We start from the raw sequence: 21603 nt of genomic DNA on the forward strand, positions 1-21603 counted from the left end.
TCCTTAACTTGAACTACCATATCAAGTTGTTACAATAACCCGTAACGTGGGTAGATCACCCGTAACGTGGGTAGAATGGTGCGTTACGGTGTAAGATCTACCATTTCAAGTTTTGATCTTGCTATTTTCCAGCCTGGTTTATTTAAATGCAGGAACATTCCAGGATCAAGATTTGGTGTACTTTTTTACACTATTTATTTATTTTTTTTATTCTATTTATTTTTCACTGCTAATATACCGTTTGTTTCAGAGGGATGGAGGTAAATTTAACCTATATATAAATAACAATTTACAAAAATATAACAGTGGAGAACGTATCACAATTTAATACTTTTTTCTATTTCAGATTTTTGAAGACTTTCCAGGAGATTTCCAATGATTCTATTATGGGTTATAAATCCACCAACGATCTCGAAAGAAAGTTTGTTTTGACTCGGCAACATGTTTCCGGTTTATTTTTTGTTGGAACTTAATCATTGAGCGAAATCTTCTGGATTTCCAATCACATTTTCAAACACAAGCCCTATACTCCTGTCAAAGATCAAAGACAAACCAAAGAAGCCATCTCCGAAGCTGAAATGCAATTACAAAAGATAATGAATCGATAACTCGATTACTGTTAAATCTTAAAGAACGTCATTGTGCGGTGCACAATGTGGGAAGGCGTCGGTTTTGGGTTCCTCACGAACACGTCAATTCCTGTTACTGGCCAACAACCAGCAGGCCAGAGATGAAGCAATAATCCGTGTGGCACTCGAACCGGTGTCCGCAAAAGATTACCTCTGGTAGGGTCTATTTGCGGATCGGAACGATGGGACACTGCAAAATCTCTTGCTGGCGCTCCAGCAGCGGTGGGAATGACGCTGGCTTGCAACAGGTTGCCCGTGTGCAATCGAACCGGTGTTCACAGTAGATTACCGCGGGTGGGGTCCAGCTGTGAATCGGAACGAGGGGACAAACGCTTGTTGCCTCGCCGGAAGGTGCTCCGTTGAGCAAGGGTAGGTGGACTGTATTCTCGTAGCAGTGGGGTCAGCAGCAGCGGATGGCAGCCTTGGCAGCGGAATTCGGATCCAGGTGATCTCCTCAGTGGATGAAAGAAAAATCCGGTTTCTATTTCAGCGTTTATTCGCGATGTTACACGTTTGACGTTTACAAAAAAACTGATACGCTTCGCGCGGTATGGGGATCTTTATATTGCGACATTTGCACCCATTTAGACTCGGCCGAAATTCATTATCATCACAGTCGAATTTCGCACACGACTTCGCAGCGGCTGGTATACACAAGTTCGGTTGAGTTCATGACAGGGGCGTCGGATGCACAACAGGTAAACAAAATAAGTTTGATTTGTGTGAAATTTCGCTGAGAAATGAAGATTCATTGGATTCTCAAATTATCACAGTAGTCTAAACATTGATGAGAAACCCAATATACAAGATGATTCATTAGTGTGAGTGTAGCAATTATGAGTCATTGGCTCCTCCCATCTCCATGGGAACACAAACAAACGAAACAAAAACAAGAAAAATCGATTGGCGACTAGATGGGAGGAACCTTCTAGAAAGAAATATATTTGGATGGATGTCTGACTGTACTTTTGGCTTTGCTGATATGATATTACTTTTCGATATGGGGAAAGGTATTGGCATTTCATTAACTTAACAACTAAGGTTTACAAAACAGGGGAAAAGTGGGGTAAAACAGAAAGGGGAAGGTGGGGTGAAACAGAAAGGGGATAGTAGGGGCAAATTGACAACATTTTCAAAAAAAAACTTATTCATACAAATAAAAACAAAAACAAACGTTCGGAACCGAACATTCTCCCCCCGGGCTTCAATGCGGATCTGCGAGTGCGTCATCGTTGTCTTGGATCGGTAATGGTGCGAGTCGAGAAACTGGGCGACGGTATACCCCGGTAGCTGTTTGAACATCAACTACTCTCACTACTAGATCTTTGCCAGGATACACTTTTACTACTCGGCCCAACTTCCACGATTGAGGAGGAAGGTTATCTTCCTTTACAACTACGATTAGCCCAGGAGTCACGTTAGGGGAGTCTTTGGTCCACTTCGAGCGAGCCTGCAAGGTGTTCAGATACTCGGTTGACCAGCGTCTCCAGAAATGCTCACGCAGAGACTGCAAATACTTCCATCGGTTCAAACGGTTTACAGGGACATTTTCAAGAGTAGGTTCAGGTATGGCAACCAACTCACGGCCAATCAGAAAATGTCCGAGCGTTAAGGCGCTTAGTTCGTGGGTGTCCGAAGAGTGAGCGAAGAGTGGACGTGAATTGAGCACTGCTTCAATTTGGGTAAGAACAGTGTAAAACTCTTCGAAAGTGAGACAGGCATTGGACAAAACCTTCCGCAGATGGGTTTTCGTACTTTTTACCCCGGCCTCCCATAGCCCTCCAAAATTGGGAGATCGAGGCGGGATGAACTTCCAAACTATTTCGCGAGCGGAACAAAACTCGTTAATTTTCCCCTTGGCTTGATCATCCTGGAACATCAAATAAAGATCATGGAGATCTGACTTAGCTCCAGCAAAATTTGTGCCGTGGTCGGAATGAATTTCTTCAACCAGACCCCGACGGCTGACAAAGCGCTGAAGAGCTGCTACAAAGGCTGCTGACGACAGGTCAGAGACCAATTCTAAATGAATGGCCTTGGTAGCGAGGCATATGAAAATACAAATATATGCCTTTACTCGCACGGACTTCCGGAGACCTACCTTTACAAAAACCGGACCAGCGAAATCCACGCCGGTGCGAGAAAATGGAGGGGATGGAACAACACGAGCTTCCGGAAGACGACCCATCAGCGGCTGCATACAACTAGGGCGAAATCGGAAACAGGTCACACATTTTCCCAAAACTTTGCGAATGGTTGATTTGGCGTTAACCAACCAGAACCTTTGACGAAGGAGTGACAACAACCCAGACGGTCCAAGGTGAAGGTTTTCCAAATGCATGTCCCGAATAAGAAGTTCGCAAACTGGACTTTTATTTGGAAGCAATATTTGGTGGCGGGCGTCATACGGTAGACGAGAGTTCTCCAAACGTCCACCTACTCTCAACAATCCATCCACCAACATCGGATCTAGTGCACTCAAACGACGACTAGGCTTTCCGGAAGCAATCAAAGCCAACTCCTCCGGCATTTCCAGATGCTGCACTAGCCGCATGATAGTTATCATAGATTGGCGTAGCTCAGGAACGGTCAAACCCTTGGTAAACGTACGATTAGCGTGGGTTGATCTGCAGTTATTCACAAACCGTAGCACATAACCAATCACTCTCTGCAACTTTCGGAATGATCCGAAGGCTTCAAGAAAAGGTACGTCCTCAAGAACAACAGTGGCAGATACAGCGGGTACAACTAAAACGATATCGGGCAGCTCTGATTCTGAAGGCAAATCTGGGACAGCGACTTCATACTGACGAAGCTTCAAAAAGGACGGCCCGTTCCACCACAGATCATTTTTCGCCAGAGCCTGTGGTAATTGACCTCTAGACACAACATCGGCTGGATTTTCTTCCGATCGAACGTAAGACCAGTTATACCTTTCGGTAGAGGTATTAATCTCTGTCACGCGGTTACGGACAAAGACCTCGAGCAGGCTGGGAGACTTCTTTAACCAAGCTAGCACAACGCGACTGTCGGACCACAGACAGACACGTTGGATATCCATTTTCAACGACAAAAGGCACTTGGGAACAAGTCTTGACAGCAACAAGGCGGCACACAGTTCCATTTTCGGAATTGTCAGTGGTTTTAGTGGGGCGATTCTAGACTTACTACAGAGCAACGAGACCTTGACGTCGGTACCAGAAACAACTCTGAGATACACTACCGCTCCGTATGCACAATTGGAAGCATCAGCAAAACCGTGTACTTCAACGTACTCGATGCTTACCAAACCAACGAAGCGAGGAATTTTGAACATGTCAACATGTTTCAAAGATTCTCTGAAAGTAAGCCAAGACTGCAAAACTTCACCTTCCAAGGGATCGTCCCATCCTACTCCATCCTTCCACAAATGTTGCATGATTTCCTTTGCCAAAACTATCACCGGGGCAACCAGTCCCAAAGGATCAAACAACCGCGCGATTTCAGAGAGGACAATGCGTTTGGTAGGCACGGACAAAGTTTGGAATTTCAACTGGCAATGAAAACGGAAAATGTCTTCATCAGGATCCCACAGCAGGCCCAAGGTTTTGATAACCTTGTTCACATCCGAATTCTCGAACTCCAAAAACCTTTCTCGATCTTCTTCGGGAACGCTGTCGAGAATGGTTGGGTCACTTGCACACCACTTGTGCACTGGGAATCCTCCTGAATTCAACATTTCCGTCAAATCCGAACGAAGTTGTTCAGCCTGCTCAATGGTATCGGCTCCGGATACCACGTCATCTACATAGACGTCTTCTTCTACTACCTTGGACGCAGTCGGAAAGCGGTGGGATTCATCACGGGCCAATTGCAATAATGTTCGCGTGGCCAAAAAAGGAGCACTGGCCGTCCCGTAGGTGACGGTGGTCAGCTCAAGGATCTGAAGCGGAGCGTCAGGGCTATCCCTCCAAAAAATTCGCTGTAAACTGGAATGGTTCTCATCAACACGGATTCTCCTGTACATTTTGGAAATGTCAGCTGTTACGGCGTAACGATGTTTACGAAATCGGAGGATAATTGAAAAAAGGTCATCTTGCACGGTGGGACCAGTCATCAAAACTTCATTGAGGGACGGGCCAGTTGTTCGTGCCGAAGCATCGAAGACAACTCTCAAACGGGTTGTGGAACTGCTTGGCCTCAAGACCGCGTGGTGGGGCAAATAGTGGACTAGCTTTTCTGGAGGGTCATCTGATTCGGAAATAATCTTACAGTGAGACAACGACTTGTACTCCTGGATGAAATCAACATATGCTGCTTTCAGATCAGCATTCTTAGCGAAGCGATGTTCAAGAATGTGAAACCGCTTCAGGGCCAATGATCGATTGTGTCCCAGTTCGCTTACAGATTCCTTCAACGGAAGATTGACAGTATAGGTACCATCAGCATTTCGAACGGTAGTGGAATTAAAGAGCTCCTCGCATTGTTGCTCCTCCTGGGACACGGTACTACTAGGCTCAATCGACTCAACAGACCAGAACTTTTCCATACACTCTGTGAGCGGCCGCAGACTGGCAGTGTAGCAATGCTGGTTTGCATCTACGTCCTCAGCACCACCAGCAACCACCCAACCCAATCGTGTCTCTTTCAGGACTGGCAAGCGATCACCAAGCATCAACTGTCCAGGCAACATCAAATGGAAGAACAGCTTGACACCAATCAAAAGATGGACTTCACCTGGGGTGTGGAATGACGGGTCAGCGAGAGACAAACCAGAGGGGATGTTCCACGACCGTGGATCCAATTGCCGACCAGGCAGAGGACCTGTCACTACATCAGTGACCAAACATTCAATTTGGGTTTGGTAATTCATGGAACGAGAACGGAACGAAATGTTGACCTTCCTGTCAAGAACCGATCTTTTACCGGTGGCTCCGAATACTTCAACGTGGGTAGGCACCTGTTCAATTCCCAAACACTCAACAAATGAACGGGAAATCAAATGTGGTTGGGAACCACAGTCGAGAAAGGCACGGCATGGGTGGGAATTTCCATGGCTGTCTAGGACATCAACCATGGCCGTAAGCAACAATGTACCATCAGAGCGAGGAACCTTGTGGATGGAACTGGACAACGAGGAGACACTTTCAACTGGAGGAGGAACTTCAACACTTTCAACAACTGGGGCGGACTCTTGTTTGGGCTTCGGACTAGTAACTACGGGCATTTCTTCGGTTTTTGGAGGCTTTGGCTCATGAAGCAAGGTATTGTGTCTTCCTTGACACTCCTGGCAAGATTTAGTGGAAGGGCATTTCAAGGCAGGGTGTCCCCTCCTCAAACAATTAAAACAAAGATTAAGTTCCCTTACCTTAACTCTGCGTTGGGGTACCGTCAAAGAAACAAACCTGTCGCACTTGTAGTTGGGATGACTCGCACTGCAGATCTCGCATGTCGCCTCGCTATTAGCTACGGGTGTAGCCATAGCGAACGACTTCGCCGGTGGGGGCTTCGAGGCGGACTTCAGGGTGGACTCCTTGACGGACGACGACTTCGGGTGGCTGGCTTCGCAGCGCTCCAACAACGAGCACCGCTCCTTCAGAAATATCACGGTGTCTTCGTAGGTCGGGATCTCTTTGTGGGGAATGGTGCCCTCCCACTGCTTCCTCGTCTCGGGGTCGAAAGCATCGGAAAGGACGACGACGACAAATCGCTCGGAAACACCGTCCAGGTTCTGGTTCAGTAGCTTTAATCCTTCGACGTGGCGGGTTACCTCGTTCACGAGATCTCTCATTTGCTTGGAGCATTCTTTGTTCATCCGCTGTAGACCCAGCAAGCCATGGATGTGAGAGTCTACCGCCTTCCGCTCATCCTCGTAGACGTCAAGCAGCAGCTCCCAGGCGTGTGTGAAATTTCCGTCATTGAGCGTTTTCGGGTCGATGATCTTCGCGGCGGAACCACCTGCTAGTGCCCTTTCGAGGTGATGCAGCTTGACCGCATCCGAATCCCTGGATCTGGCCATAATGTCGGAAAACACTTGCCGGAATCGAGGCCAATTCTCCGGCTTGCCATCAAACGACGGTATCGGAACCGGAAGCGGTTGCTGCTGCACTATAATCTGCGCCGGATGCGCACCGGACGCGGGCACTACAGATGGAGCCGGAGGCGGCGGGGTCGCGGACAGGATCAGGGTTTCCACCATCATGGCAGTTTCGGTGTGCTGCTCTTCGAACTGGAGGTACATTGCATCGTTGTCGTCCAGCTTTTCCGGAGGCAACAATGCGGTGATTTGGTGATGGAAATTGAGGTACTCTTGGAAGTGAGCCTCCAAATTCCGGGAATACACTTTCAGCTGCGCCAGGGTGAACTGCATGATGCCGGCTTCCGAAACCTCTTCAATGGTTTTTCGGATCCGGGTCACTTTGGCCTTCGCTTGGCCACGGAGATGCACGAGCGTCTTCAACTCGGCCATTTTGTCGGAGGCACTTTTTTGGGGCGTGTGCTTCAGCGACATCACTTTTTGATTCAGCCCAATCGGGCTCACAAACACTAGTACACTTTTTCTTCGTCCCAAATAGGGCACACTAACACTACTCAACTGTCTTTTTTAACCCAAACAGGGCTCTCACACAACTAAATTGTCCTATCCGAACTTGTTCGGACGTGTTTCAAACTTCACTTTCAACACTCGCGCGAACTAACTTTCGGGCCGCGAACGTCGCCGACCGGAATGAAAACTTCTCGACGGGATGGGATTTTTCGATTCGCCACCAGAGCGAGAACAAACCTTTCACTGCCACCGGTGCTGCTATCCGGTTCGATTCAGGACCAAACAATGTGCGGTGCACAATGTGGGAAGGCGTCGGTTTTGGGTTCCTCACGAACACGTCAATTCCTGTTACTGGCCAACAACCAGCAGGCCAGAGATGAAGCAATAATCCGTGTGGCACTCGAACCGGTGTCCGCAAAAGATTACCTCTGGTAGGGTCTATTTGCGGATCGGAACGATGGGACACTGCAAAATCTCTTGCTGGCGCTCCAGCAGCGGTGGGAATGACGCTGGCTTGCAACAGGTTGCCCGTGTGCAATCGAACCGGTGTTCACAGTAGATTACCGCGGGTGGGGTCCAGCTGTGAATCGGAACGAGGGGACAAACGCTTGTTGCCTCGCCGGAAGGTGCTCCGTTGAGCAAGGGTAGGTGGACTGTATTCTCGTAGCAGTGGGGTCAGCAGCAGCGGATGGCAGCCTTGGCAGCGGAATTCGGATCCAGGTGATCTCCTCAGTGGATGAAAGAAAAATCCGGTTTCTATTTCAGCGTTTATTCGCGATGTTACACGTTTGACGTTTACAAAAAAACTGATACGCTTCGCGCGGTATGGGGATCTTTATATTGCGACATTTGCACCCATTTAGACTCGGCCGAAATTCATTATCATCACAGTCGAATTTCGCACACGACTTCGCAGCGGCTGGTATACACAAGTTCGGTTGAGTTCATGACAGGGGCGTCGGATGCACAACAGGTAAACAAAATAAGTTTGATTTGTGTGAAATTTCGCTGAGAAATGAAGATTCATTGGATTCTCAAATTATCACAGTAGTCTAAACATTGATGAGAAACCCAATATACAAGATGATTCATTAGTGTGAGTGTAGCAATTATGAGTCATTGGCTCCTCCCATCTCCATGGGAACACAAACAAACGAAACAAAAACAAGAAAAATCGATTGGCGACTAGATGGGAGGAACCTTCTAGAAAGAAATATATTTGGATGGATGTCTGACTGTACTTTTGGCTTTGCTGATATGATATTACTTTTCGATATGGGGAAAGGTATTGGCATTTCATTAACTTAACAACTAAGGTTTACAAAACAGGGGAAAAGTGGGGTAAAACAGAAAGGGGAAGGTGGGGTGAAACAGAAAGGGGATAGTAGGGGCAAATTGACAACATTTTCAAAAAAAAACTTATTCATACAAATAAAAACAAAAACAAACGTTCGGAACCGAACAGTCATTCTCCTGCGTACTTTCAACCGAACGATTGACCTGGAAATGAAACGACGACGGTGCTGCTCGCTGACCGACTGTGATTAAGGTAGAGATTTCTTGCCTCCCAGGCAACTCCTCATCCCAGGAGAGCAGAAGCCAGTCAGTCGACCGGCGGCCAGCGGTAGCCAAGCCAGTGAAGCGATGAAATGGTGGATGGATAATACCATTATGAGGGAAGCTGCAGACGATGAATTGAGCTCGATTCAATTAAGGTTATGAGATGACTATTGGACTTTCCTCTGGAGGAATCTGATGGATTTTCCGAAACGACATCATCGTTTGTAGCTTAAGGTTTAAAAGCGCCATGATAAATTATTCACCATGTGATATTAAATCTGACTCTGCATTGATGGGACCTTTCAAACCCTCTACGATTATTTGCGAATCGCGGCTCACAAATATGATGCCAAGCGGAAATCTGCATATCCAAATCCGAGGCGTCAACAACATGTTCACCATAAATTCCTCGTTAATTAGCATCAGCCAGTCGACTGGCTCAGTTGCTCCATCGCAAATCTCTGCCTGCTGTAAAATTTATCGGAATATTAATTCCTTCGAAACCGGTTGCCATCAGCTGTCGTACGCATCCGTGGCTCGGTGGGGCTCTGGTTCCTTCGAACCCTGTAATAGCTACCGCAATTGCGTAATACGGGCCCATTCGGGGAGAGCTCAGTTTATGCAATATTAATCGTTTCCGCACTGGGCCACCACGTGCAATCTTCTGCGGAGGAGGGATGCAAAGTACCATACCGACCGACGGACCGGACTGCCGTCCTCCGTCCGTCCGTCGGTCGAAGTAATGAGTCGGAAAATTGAAATTATTCTTAACTGGCAAATCTGCTGCCGCCGCGCCGTCCGTCCGACGAAGTTTCTACGATGCGAAAATTGAGCTTTTCTTTCCAGTTATTTTTTTTTTGTGCATTTAGGCTCGTACTTATTCACCCACCACCCCACGCAGGGGCTTCTGGCGGAGCTTGTAGGAACCGACAATTTGAATGGTTTGCCCAGAAGTTTCTTTCTCGGCTTTCCGGAGGATTCGCCTCAGTGGTTCGTTGTTGGGACGCCAGTGAAATGGGATGAAAACAATTGCGGCCGGCTTTGGGTTGCTGGTAATGGTTTAGGGCCGCAGCACGGATGATGAACGATTCGATGTGAGGGAAGAACGCCACTGAGATTTCATATTCCGTCGTTTTGATTTGGACTATAATGCGTTCATATCTTTTCAGGCATAGTCAGTTCATGTCGTTATGTATTAAATTTAAGGTGAATATAAAACAAAGCCACTCCTTGAATTTTCAAAACCACAAATCTGAAGAACCAAATATCGCAAAGCGCTGAAAAGTTGATCGATTGATCAGCCGCTGGTGGTGACCAATCGATCAACTTTTCAGTGCAATCCGTCAATTGGTTCTTCAGATTTGTGCTCTTGAAAAATCGAGGTGTGGCTTCGTCATATCTTCACCTTAAAATACAATGTACTATATAGTCATGCAGAAACCAAAGCAGCAGATCTGGTCTTTTTAGATTGACCAGGGGATCTCAGAGGCATTTAGGGGCTTCCAGGAGATTTCAGGGGAGTACCTGGAGGTCTCAGGAGCATTTCAAGGGGTCATAGCCTTATAGGGGCGTTTGTGAAGGTCTTAGAGGCGTTCCTGGGGATCTCAACAGCGCTTTAAGCGGTCTAAAAGGCATGTCTGGCAGTCCCAGGGGGTTTCAAGGAGTATTTTGAGGTCTCACGAGTGTTTCAGAGGATCTCAGGGGTTTTCAGGAGGGCTGCAGGGGGTCTGTGCGTCACTTCATTGAAACGCTTATGGTATCCCCGTAATCTCATGAACGTCCTTAAACTCCTAAGACTCCTTCAGAAAAAAAAATACCTTGGAACCCCTGCATACGCACCTGAAATGCCTCGAAACGTCCCCAAAAATTCATAACCGTATTAAAACGCCAATAAAATCTCCGTAAGCAATTTGAAATGCCCAAGCCGGAACCCTTCTGAACAAGGATGAGAAATGTCACGAAATTTCATAAAAAAAATGTCATAACATTTTCTAATTTCCATCACTTCCGGTGTACGGGACGTTTGTTTGCATCACCAATCCATAGTGACGATTATTTACGGAAATGAATGATGTCGTCGATCAACATTTTTTACTAGGAACAAAGAAATCAGCAAATAACAAAATGACATTTTTGTAACATTTCCCACCCCTGCTTCTGAAAGCCCCTGGAAAGCCTTGATACGCCTTGAAACTTATCTGAAACATTCCTGAAACCCTCTTAAAAGTCCTAAGGAATCCCACTAAGAAAATTCAGAAAAAAACAAATTGGACGTAAAAAAAAATCAGAGCACTTACCAATTTCCATTGAAATACACATACTAGATGCTAGTTTACCTTCTCCATGTGTTTGGCAAAGTTTGAGTACTGACCAAGGGCTATTACGTGTGGCCATTCACTATTTGGAATTATGACCTCTGATGGAATCACTGATCGATCTACATAAGACTGACCATTAACTGGGGGTGTTGCTATTAAACAAGTAAAGTTTCAACTCTATATCGGGATCGAATGCAGATAGAAATATGTCGTCTTCGACAAAGTTGTTCAAAAGGGCAAGAATATTCTGGTGATTTACCAATTAGCTGGTGATTTCACCGCTAGGTGGCGAAAGTGATAAAGTAAAGTTTTAGATTTCTCTATCTCGTAACGAAAGCAGATAGAAATGTTCACAGGAGTGGCAAAGTGTCGTTAATAAATATTAATAATAATAATAAGATATAAATGTATCGTCTTCAACCAATTTGTTCAGAAAGACAAGATCATTCTGGTTATTCTCCAACTGATTGATAATTTCACCGCTAGGTATCATTAGTTTTGAAGTAAAGTTTTAGACTTCTCTCTCTTGGTCCAAGGCATATAGGAAAGTGTGGTCTTAAGCAAAGCTGTTCAGAAGGACAAGAACATTCTGGTGATTTACCAATTAATTGGTGATTTCACCGCTAGGTGGCTTTATTTAAGACTTGTCTATCTCGGGTTCAAAAGCAGATATGAATATGTCGTCTTCGTAAAGGACAAGAACATTCTGGTGACCAATTGGATAAGTCACATTCTCCCGAATTCCAAACGCCCGAAAGTCATTCGCCCCAATGTAACGTTCTCCTGAATGTATTAAATACCCAAATATAATAATAATCTTGGAAACACCTTTCTGACATCAATAAAGGAAAAACATCAAGAAATCTTATTTCAATTTTCCATACAAATTTTAAAGGCACAAATCTGATGAACGAAGCATGAACCACGCTGCATACGTTTATCCTGGTTTTGCTGGTTTTTGTTCCTGGATTTGGTTATTTTTGTTTTTTTTTGGCAAATAATCCTAATCAGACGCATTTGTTTACGAATTTTCAAGATTATTGCTCATAGAAACGTCAGTAGGGGTTCAAGCCGGCCATTGTGGCAGCCATATTTGTATTATTTGATGTTTCACCTTAAGGCGTCGTCCACGTGTTTCACCGATGGCATTTGTCCAAATGCCATCCGGTCGAATGTGCTTTGGCTAAATTATGATTAAACCTAAATCCTAAACCTAAACCATTGACATTTCCAGGTTATCAGCGAAAAGTAAGTGAAACTTTTTTCATCAGAGATTTTCCGGTATTTTCATCAGATGCTTCAGGAAATACCCCAAGTAACACACTTGTCACAGAAGAGTCACGGTGGCGCAGGTTTTTGTTGCGCAGATGTCACTGTGACTAACTTCTAGCAAGTTAGTATTTATTTGTTAGATTATAAGTGAGGCACAATGACTTCTGCGTAGCAAAAACCTGCGCCGCCGTTACTCTTCTGTGACAAGTGTGTTACTTGGGACAGTAATTCCTCAATTTTGTCACCCCTCTTGTGAATTTTGGGGTGATATAACAGGGATAGTTATGAAATCGTTTTTATATTTCATATTTTAGCTTTATAATTAACCTAAAGAAGTTTTAGCTCAATAGTAAAAGTGCATAGTATGCTTAACTGACATGTCTAACAGGGGAACGTCCATTAAATAAATCACGCAAATATACAAATTGTCACACTTTTTTATGGGACCACCACAATATTTGCTTGGGTCGTCACATTTCTATGAACGCGCTCATTATCTTATCTCTGAAAGCGTGACGTAATTTACATTCTCCGTAATATTGTTTACTCTTCAGAGGCTCCTCCTGAATCCCTGAGAATTTATGTAGGGATTTTCTCAGTGTTTTCTCCATGAATTCCATCCGGGATCATTTAGAATGTACTTTTTCTTCTTGACGTACCCACTTGTACAAATCCTGCTCTTTGCTTAGCATTTAATTAGCCCACAATCCACAATATTAAACTGAGAGGTGTTTTCCAGGGATCTGGATAATCGAGTTGGACCTGTATTGAGCTTAATTTAAATCTGCATGACCAGTGTTGCCTGCAATAAATTTTGTTTTGTGTGCCAACGTGAAACAATGTACTGCACTTACAACAATGTCAAGCATTTGAATTGCCAACTTCACCAACCATTTTGAAACGATCGTTACCAGTGCAGTAAAGTCCAATCAAAACTAAATACATTAAAAAACCCTTAAAAAACAACAGGTAATGAAAAGGCAGGCCTAACACAAATGGTTAGGCAACTATATACACGGGAGACGATAGACACTACGACCCTTGAGAAAGGCCAAAACCCTTCGGCCGAAACGTCGGGAGAGTAGGAAACATTTCGTTCTCGACTTAAAGACTGAGAAAGCCACCCAAAAGATCGATCAAACATCCAGTCGAAACCCTCTTGAAACTACTTCACACATATCGGAGATATTATGGCGCCAGCACCAAACTGAATAGCGACGTTTTGACTAGTGACACTTTTCGACTAGCGACACTTTTTTTCATATATGTCATTTCCTATTCAGCTAGAAATCCTGCACATAAAGGGAATGCTAGAGTTTGTGCATATTTACATGAGGTATCATGTAAAATTACGTTACAATCATGTAAATTTCCGCTAATAGACACGTAACCGGTTGGAGTCCATGATGGTTTACGCGATGGTTGGCGGAAATTTACTCGATAGTAATGTAATGTTACATTATATGTCATGTAAAAATGCACTATTTCTAGCATTCCTTCTATGTGCATGATTTCTAGCTGAATTTTCATTACATATTTTTTTTCTGTGTGTAAGCAACTCAAAATAAGCAAAAATGTTTTTCCCAAAGAAAGTTTTTTTTTTAATTTCCAGCTGAATCGATACTATTGAGCTGAATTTGAATCAAAAAGACCAGTGTTGCGAGCAATAATATATTTTGTGTGTCCCAACGTGGAACAATGTAACTGCACTTGAGTTGCACTATAATGTTGTCGAACATTCCTATCAATGCCTATCTCACACCTGATCGGTGATATTGAGCTATATTTGAATCAACATGACCACTCAGAAAAAAATATGTAATTAAAATTCAGCGAGAAATCATGCACATAAAGGGAATGCTAGAGTTAGTGCACTTTAACATGAGATATAATGTAAAATTACATTACCATCGTGTTAATTTCCGCCAACCATCGCGTAAACCACCATGGACACCAACCGGTTACGCGGCTCTTAGCGGAAATTTACACGAACGTAACGTAATTTTACATGATATCTCATGTAAATATGCACTTACTCTAGCATTCCCTTTATAAGCATGATTTTTCGCTGAATTTTACATGAATATTTTTTTCTGTACACTGCAGTGTAGCCAGCTACTAGAAAAATTATGTTTTATCAAATGACGTCAAAAATTTCTGTTTTTCTTAATGGCGCCAAAGATGCCACTTGACTTCTACATAAACTTAACTGAATTTTATATGATTTAAATTTTGTACGTAAAAAAGTGGACGTTCATCAATTCGGCGTAAAATAAGGTCGTAGGGTAATTCGCCAATTGTTGAACGGTTAGTACTGGCATTTTTGTTTTCGTTTATTTTTCCGTGCATAACTCCACTTTAGTTGAAAAATATCCAGTGAACGTCTAGATCCACTCATTCCGTATAGTTCCCATTGAATTTAAATTCCCTTAAATTCCATTTTCTAAGAGAAAATCGAACATTTGTATGGGAAGTCTGTTACCCAAATGTTGAACGCTTCCTTAAGCTAGCTCATCCTAATGTTGGACGATTCTCGCTAATTGTTGAACGGTTCAAGCTTTGTTCGTAATTGATGACGTATAACCCGACATCAACCTATCATTGCCCTGTTTTTATTTTGGCTACCAAACCCAACATAGACCCAAAAGTTATCCGATGTGGGTCCAACAGTGGTCCAACATTTGATAAAATTTGACTCGACTTTGACCCGACATCCGATAATTTTTCACTCTGGCGGAATTTTTCCGGGTTTTTCGTGTTTTGTACGATTGAAGAAAAGAACGCCTTTGAAAGCCCCTTAAACACTCCTGGATACTCATGGGACCCACTCAACCCTCTAGAACACTCCTGCAACGACTCTGATATTCCAAGTAAACTCGCGGATCGCTCCTAAATTCCTCTGGAACGCCCTGAAATACTCGTGGGACCACCTTAACACTCTGAATCCCTCTGGAACACCTCTGGAACGCCCTTGAAACCCATTGAAAACCCCTGGAACCACCCTGAAGCCCTCTGCAACACCCCTGGAACATCCCTGGAACGCCCTTGAATCCCCATCACATGCATGATTAGGTAAAGTGGAAAAACAATCTGACAGTCATGCTAACATCGTAGGTAATGTCAGTGTTCAACAATTGGATCCAGGGTGCATAATGATAGTGTGATAAGTAAAAAAATTTTACAAATAAATAAATAATGAAAATGTGATTTTAAACAATGTTAAACTGTTGGGGACATCCTTCCAGTTCTTGTAACTATGGTGTGACTTTGATATTTGCGGTCGATTTGGCAGCAAAGCTTATTTCGTAAGAGCAATATCTTAAAATGAATCTTAAGAATTGCACAGTTTTCGTGTCATCAGTGGTACAAAATTTGCAGTCAATATTTTTGACGTAAAATATGTATAATGTTGTAACTTAATTGGAGCAACATCGTGACACACATGTATACGCATTAACATCATACGTTTACGTTGAGCGAAAATTACTTAAGTTAGATTTATAATAAAATTTTCAGAAACTGTTCAACATTTGGGTGGTGTTCAACAATTAGCGAATTACCCTAGTGTACATCACTGATCTGGTACTAATCTCAATAAAGAAGCAGGGGGCGTTCATCGGTTATTTCAGCATAATGTTTTTTTTTCCGAAGACTTTGCAGAGAATTTGCACAAGAATTTGGATCTATGACAAAAGGTCGACGGTCAAAAGGTCGAAGGTCATAAGATCTTAAGTCGAAAGGTCGAAAGGACAAAAGGTCGAAGGGTCAAAAGGTCGAAAGGTCGAAATAAAAAATAACTAGGACAAAAGGTCGAAAGGTCGAAAGGTCGAAATAACAAAAAAATATCTAGGACAAAAGGTCAAAAGGTCAAAGGGTCAAAAGGTCGAAAGGTCGAAAGGTCAAAATAAAAAAAATAACAAGGCCAAATGTCAAGAGGAAGAAGGTTGGAAAGTCAAAGGCTCGAAGGCTGTAGTTAGTAATTAAACTGAAAGGCCAGGATTCGTTAGGTACGAAAAGCGGATTTCAATTTTATTCAAGTGCCTGCAGCGCGATGATTTACGCCATAAATATTTTTCGCATTGCGTCACTCATAATCAATATGAGTTTTTGGATGGAATGAAAAGAAATGGTCAAAACGAATAGAAATATTACGTTTAAAGTATCAAAAATGGAATGTCTAATAAGTGCATTGAACTAGAGGTTATTAAAAAATTAAAACGTAATGTTGATCTTCACATCTTTTGATATTTAAGTAGATCTTTGTAGGAGATCTCTTTGGATACATTTAAAATCAAATTTAAAATAATCGCTGTGATAGTATGACAAGAGAGAACGACCTATTTTTAAAAGAAGGAAAAATATTATACTCAATTATATTATTAGTAAGTACGCCAAAAATTATCAAACAGCATTACTAGAAAGAACAGCCAATGTTCAAAAGAAGGTAAAATTATATAGGAAAAAAATAATGGTAGTCACGCCAATAGCTGTAAATATGTAACTACAAAAAATAAATAAAAAAAAACAACATGAAAACATGATTTAAATTTATTTTGATCTTCTGTATCATCGTCATTATTCCCCTTCATCAATTTTTCATTTTGATCTTTCGATCTTTTGTCCTAGTTTATTTTTTTTTTCAATTTCAACCTTTCGACCTTTTGACTCTTCGACCTTTCGACCTTTCGACCTTTTGTCCTTTCGACCATTTGTCCTAGGTATTTTTTTTATATCGACCTTTCGGCCTTTTGACCCTTCGACCTTTTGACCCTTCGACCTTTTGACCTTCGACCTTTTGTCCTACAACCCAAGAATTTACCTCTTAAGTGGCCGACAGGGTACCCAGCGCCCATTTTAAAAGCAATGTGTAGAAAAAAACAAAAAATTGTCGGACACATAACGGTTAAACAGAATTTTCAGAAAACTCTTTAGAGAATCAGGGCGCCGTTATAGTTACGCGTGAGAGTGGGAGTGCGCGTGTGCAACGCCGCAAAGAAGAATATCAACAACAGCAAATTCACGAAATTCCTTTGGACGCGCACTCCCTCTCTCACTTTGACGCGGCACTATGGCAAAGTATTCTGCAGAAACTATCAGGTAATTCTGCACGAAAATCTGAAAGCAATATCAGTGGATTCAGTAGAAAATCTTTAAATAAAAAGAATCTGTAGTTTTATGCGTAGAACCTGCAAATAGCCTTCAAAAGAATCTGATAATAAACTTCACTAGACTCATAAAAAACTAAGTCCAAAGCAGCTTATGACTCTGACTTAGCAGATAATTTTCAGAGGATTCTGCAAGAGTCTCTGGAGAGTTCTGTAGGTAGGTACGTAGAATGCACGGAGAATCTTCAGAAAATTGTGTAAGACAATGATAAGAAATCTTAATCAAAACAAAGATTTACCAGTGCATTCTAGAGGAATCTGAATATTCTGCAGTGAGGATTTCAAGTTTTCAGTAGACTCTGCTGAGATTTTTCAGAGGATTCTGCAATAGTCTTCGAAGGATTCTGAAAGCAAATCTTTAAAAGATTCGGCAGCAACTTTCTAGAGGAGTCGATTCAAAGGGTTCTGAATATAATCCCTACAAGGTTCTAGAAAGTATGTTCAGGAAATTCAGTATATAATTTTTAAACAATTCTGCAGTGACTCTTTGATGAATTCTATAATTTTTAATATTCTGCTCAGAGAGCAGCTAATTTATTTTTCAAAGGTCGGAATTAAACGGTATACTACTGATTGCACTTATTCGAATATTATGAAGATAAAATACGAACAATTTTGTACAAATTTTAGAAGAGAGTTTTCAAACAAGAAACCTTGTGCAATATAATGAAGCCATTGTTACCCAAAGAAGCAGTATGTAGTGCACTCATAAAGAAGTTAACACTACAAAGTGGTCATTCAAAAACTTCTCCGTCCATTAGTCCAACATTGTTGCCATTTAACGGTTTTACTTTATTGAGCCATAACTCAGCCAGGGAAGGCACACGCCACCGTCAATGCTCTTCTGAACATTTCCCTCAATCAACCGGGAAACACCTTCTAGCAACAGTAACTAGGGCTTTTCCTTCCTAATTCACCACACATCGCCTCGTCCTCTCCATTTGGCCGCCCAATACTTACGACAGTCATCGTCGATGACCTTTCAAAAAGTTTCACCAACGTCAGGCATGCCACACCACTCACTCGAGCGTGTGCATAAATAATTAATCTCTCGATGCTGACTGGGCTGGCATGGCGGCGGCCAGCCAGCCAGAGGTAAGCTAGTCCTCCCATATATACAAAAGGCATCACGATCGAACGTCGATGATAATAAATGGGAGCTACACCATCACATCATCCATCGACATCGACCAAGCTACCAAGCTACAGCTGAACTACACCTATAGGTGTGGAACAGGCGGAAACGGCGGTAAGTGACGTCACCGGCATCTTTTCCTGTTGGCGGACCGCCGTGCCACGGTCGCGTGATAGGTATAGGGGATGTGGGGGAAAAATGCCCCTTTGAGATCATGAAAATGTACCCAATAGTTATAACCCATAGTAATATTTCATTTTACATGAAACAATATTTCATAGGCATTTTGTAGTTGTTATTCTTTTTCTGCATGGTTTTACGTCCCCACTGGGACTTCGCCTGCCTCGCTTCAACTAAGTGCTCTTTGAGCACTTCCACAGTTATTAATTGAAGGGCTTTCTTTGCCTGCCATTACATGAATTTGTATATTGTGAGACAAGGACAATGATACATTATGCCAAAGGAAGTCGAGAAAAGTTCCCGACCAGAAGAAGGATCGAACCCGCGTCTCCGAATTGGCGATCCATAGCCCTAAGCACTAGGCTAACTGTCGTTGTAATGACAACAAAAACTGGCTTAATTACTTTTGATTTAAATGCGGAAGGTCCTCAGTTGAACCCCTTAACTTTCCTTGTGTTATAGAGGCTCAAACCATCAAGAAAGTTGAATCCCTGGCCCATCCCCTACCTGCTATTTTGCCAATTGCAGCAATCTACAAAGAATTTTTCAATTTCTTAAAAATCCTCATGAATTCGTGCAGATATTAGTGGTGTATATGGATTGCAATTGACGAGCGATTGCATCATCATGTTTTCTCATACCCCCCTTTCGTCCGCAAGCTACCATGGCAAACCAAAAGCCATTTTTGAGTAAGAGGTTTCGTTAAGGAAGAGGTTTTAAGGCCTATCATAAAACCATAATTATGGATATGGCTTATGGTGGTGGTTTTATGGTGGTCTTCAAAACCTCTAAAAGACTAATTGGTCATCAAAATGTTACTTGTTCATCTCGAGACCTACGGCTTTGCTTATTTTCCGAAGAAACCACTCATATATTGTAAGTTTTTCAGAGTGGGATTCAATCCCTGGTCCTTGGCATATCATTGTTCCATCAAGAGTCACATTTAACCCCAACCGCCCCGACCTAGTCTAGCGCAATGGAAATAAAAACCGAATAAGAACGTGGTGTGGTGGTGGAGCAATTTCCGCCGAACGTCACTCAGCCGAACTTTTGGCGCTCCAGTTGGGAATTTCATTTCTGTATTTTTTTTTCTTTTTGTTTGTCCAGAGTAATTCCGTGAGAATCGATTGAACGATCTAGGGATATTCCTATTTCTGGTGTTTAGGGTGGTGGAAACAAAGAGACGGCACGGTGAATATCCAATCATCATTCGAGCATGTGTTTATGTCTATTGCTCGGAGAAAAAATACTGTCATCCATGAATAAAGGATGCTCATGTTTATCGGGAATCAGAAAATTAGGTTGACCGAATAATATGGAGAACTAGGGTAATTCGCCAATTGTTGAACGGTTAGTACTGGCATTTTGGGTTTCATTTGTTTTTCCGTGCATAATTCCACTTTAGTTGAAAAATATCCAGTGAACGTCTAGATCTACTTATCCCTTATACTGCCCATTGAATTTGTATTCCCTTAAATTCCATTTTCTAAGAGAAAATAGAACATTTGTATGGGAAGTCTGTAACCCAAATGTTGAACGCTTCCTTAAGCTAGCTCATCCTAATGTTGGACGGTTCTCGCCAATTGTTGAACGGTTGAAGCTTTGTTCGTAATTGATGACGTATAACCCGACGTCAACCTATCATTCACCTATTTTTATTTTGGCCACCAAACCCAACATAGACACGATAGTTACCCGATGTGGGTCCAACAGTGGTCCAACATTTGATAAAATTTGACCCGACTTTGATCCGACATCCGACATTTTTTCACTCTGGCGGTTTTTTAAGGTTTTTCGTGTTTTGTGCCCAGCTAGTCCGAGCTAATGACAATTAATTTAAATGACAAGTAATCGCACATTTGAAGAGAGCTCTAGTGGACTGAAACCATTTTAAACATGACTAGATGCAAAAATGGCAGAGAAGATTTGATTAGAAGCGAAAACGATAGAAGAAAAGTACGCCTTTAAAAGCCCCTGAAACTCTCCTAGAAACCGATGGGACCCACTCAACCCCCAAGAACACTCATGGGACGACCCTGAAATCCCTTGAAAACCCATGGATTGTTCCTGGGCCTCCTGGAATGCCTTAAAATATTCCTGGGAGCCCCTTAACACTTTGAATTCCTCTTGAACACCTCTGGAACGCCCTTGAAACCCATTGAAACCCACTGGAATCTTTCTGAAGCCCACTGGTACACCCCTAGAACATCCCTGGAATGCCCTTGAAACCCCATGAAATGCACGGTTAGGTAAAGTGAAAAAAAATTCTAGCAGTCATGCTAACATCGTAGGTTATGCCAGTGTTCATCAATTGGATCATGGATGCATAATGATAGTGTGATAAGAAAAATATTTTTTCAAATTAAATTACAATGAAAATGTTATTTTAAACAATATTAAACTGTTAATGACATCCTTTCAGTTCTTGTAACTATGGTGTGCCTTTGATATTTGTGGTCGATTTGCCCGCAAAGCTTATTTCGTAACCGCAATTTCTTAAAATTAGTCTTAAGAATTGTGCAGTTTTTGTGTCATCAGCTGTACAAAATTTTCAATCAATTTTTTTGACGTAAAATATGTATAATTTTGTAACTTAATTAGAGCAATATCGTGACCCACATGTATATGCATCTACATCTTACGTTTACGTTGGATGAAAATTGCTTAAGTAAGATTTATAATAAAATATTCAGAAACTGTTCAACATTTGGGTAGTGTTCAACAATTAGCGAATTACCCTAACACTTTATCACTTTCTTCACTAAACGCTTTATTTCTCTCACTGCTGCAATTAGGCTAATTTCACTTCGCGTTGTTC

At 42.5% G+C, this 21603-nt stretch overlaps 2 protein-coding genes across 2 annotated transcripts in view; both read right to left on the reverse strand.

The window, feature by feature from the left end:
- Window positions 1-21603, reverse strand: part of LOC134288677 (uncharacterized) — a 99481-nt gene that overhangs the window by 46192 nt on the left and 31686 nt on the right. The window lies entirely within an intron of this gene.
- Window positions 905-7077, reverse strand: LOC134288679 (uncharacterized). Its single transcript, XM_062854236.1, has 3 exons — window positions 6014-7077; window positions 3999-5941; window positions 905-1110 (listed from the first exon to the last, which is right to left on the reverse strand). The coding sequence occupies exons 1-3, from the start codon at window positions 7075-7077 to the stop codon at window positions 905-907; spliced, it is 3213 nt and encodes a 1070-aa protein (XP_062710220.1).

This window comes from Aedes albopictus, chromosome 1 (assembly GCF_035046485.1).
Source record: "Aedes albopictus strain Foshan chromosome 1, AalbF5, whole genome shotgun sequence".
Taxonomy (NCBI): Eukaryota; Metazoa; Arthropoda; class Insecta; order Diptera; family Culicidae; genus Aedes; species Aedes albopictus.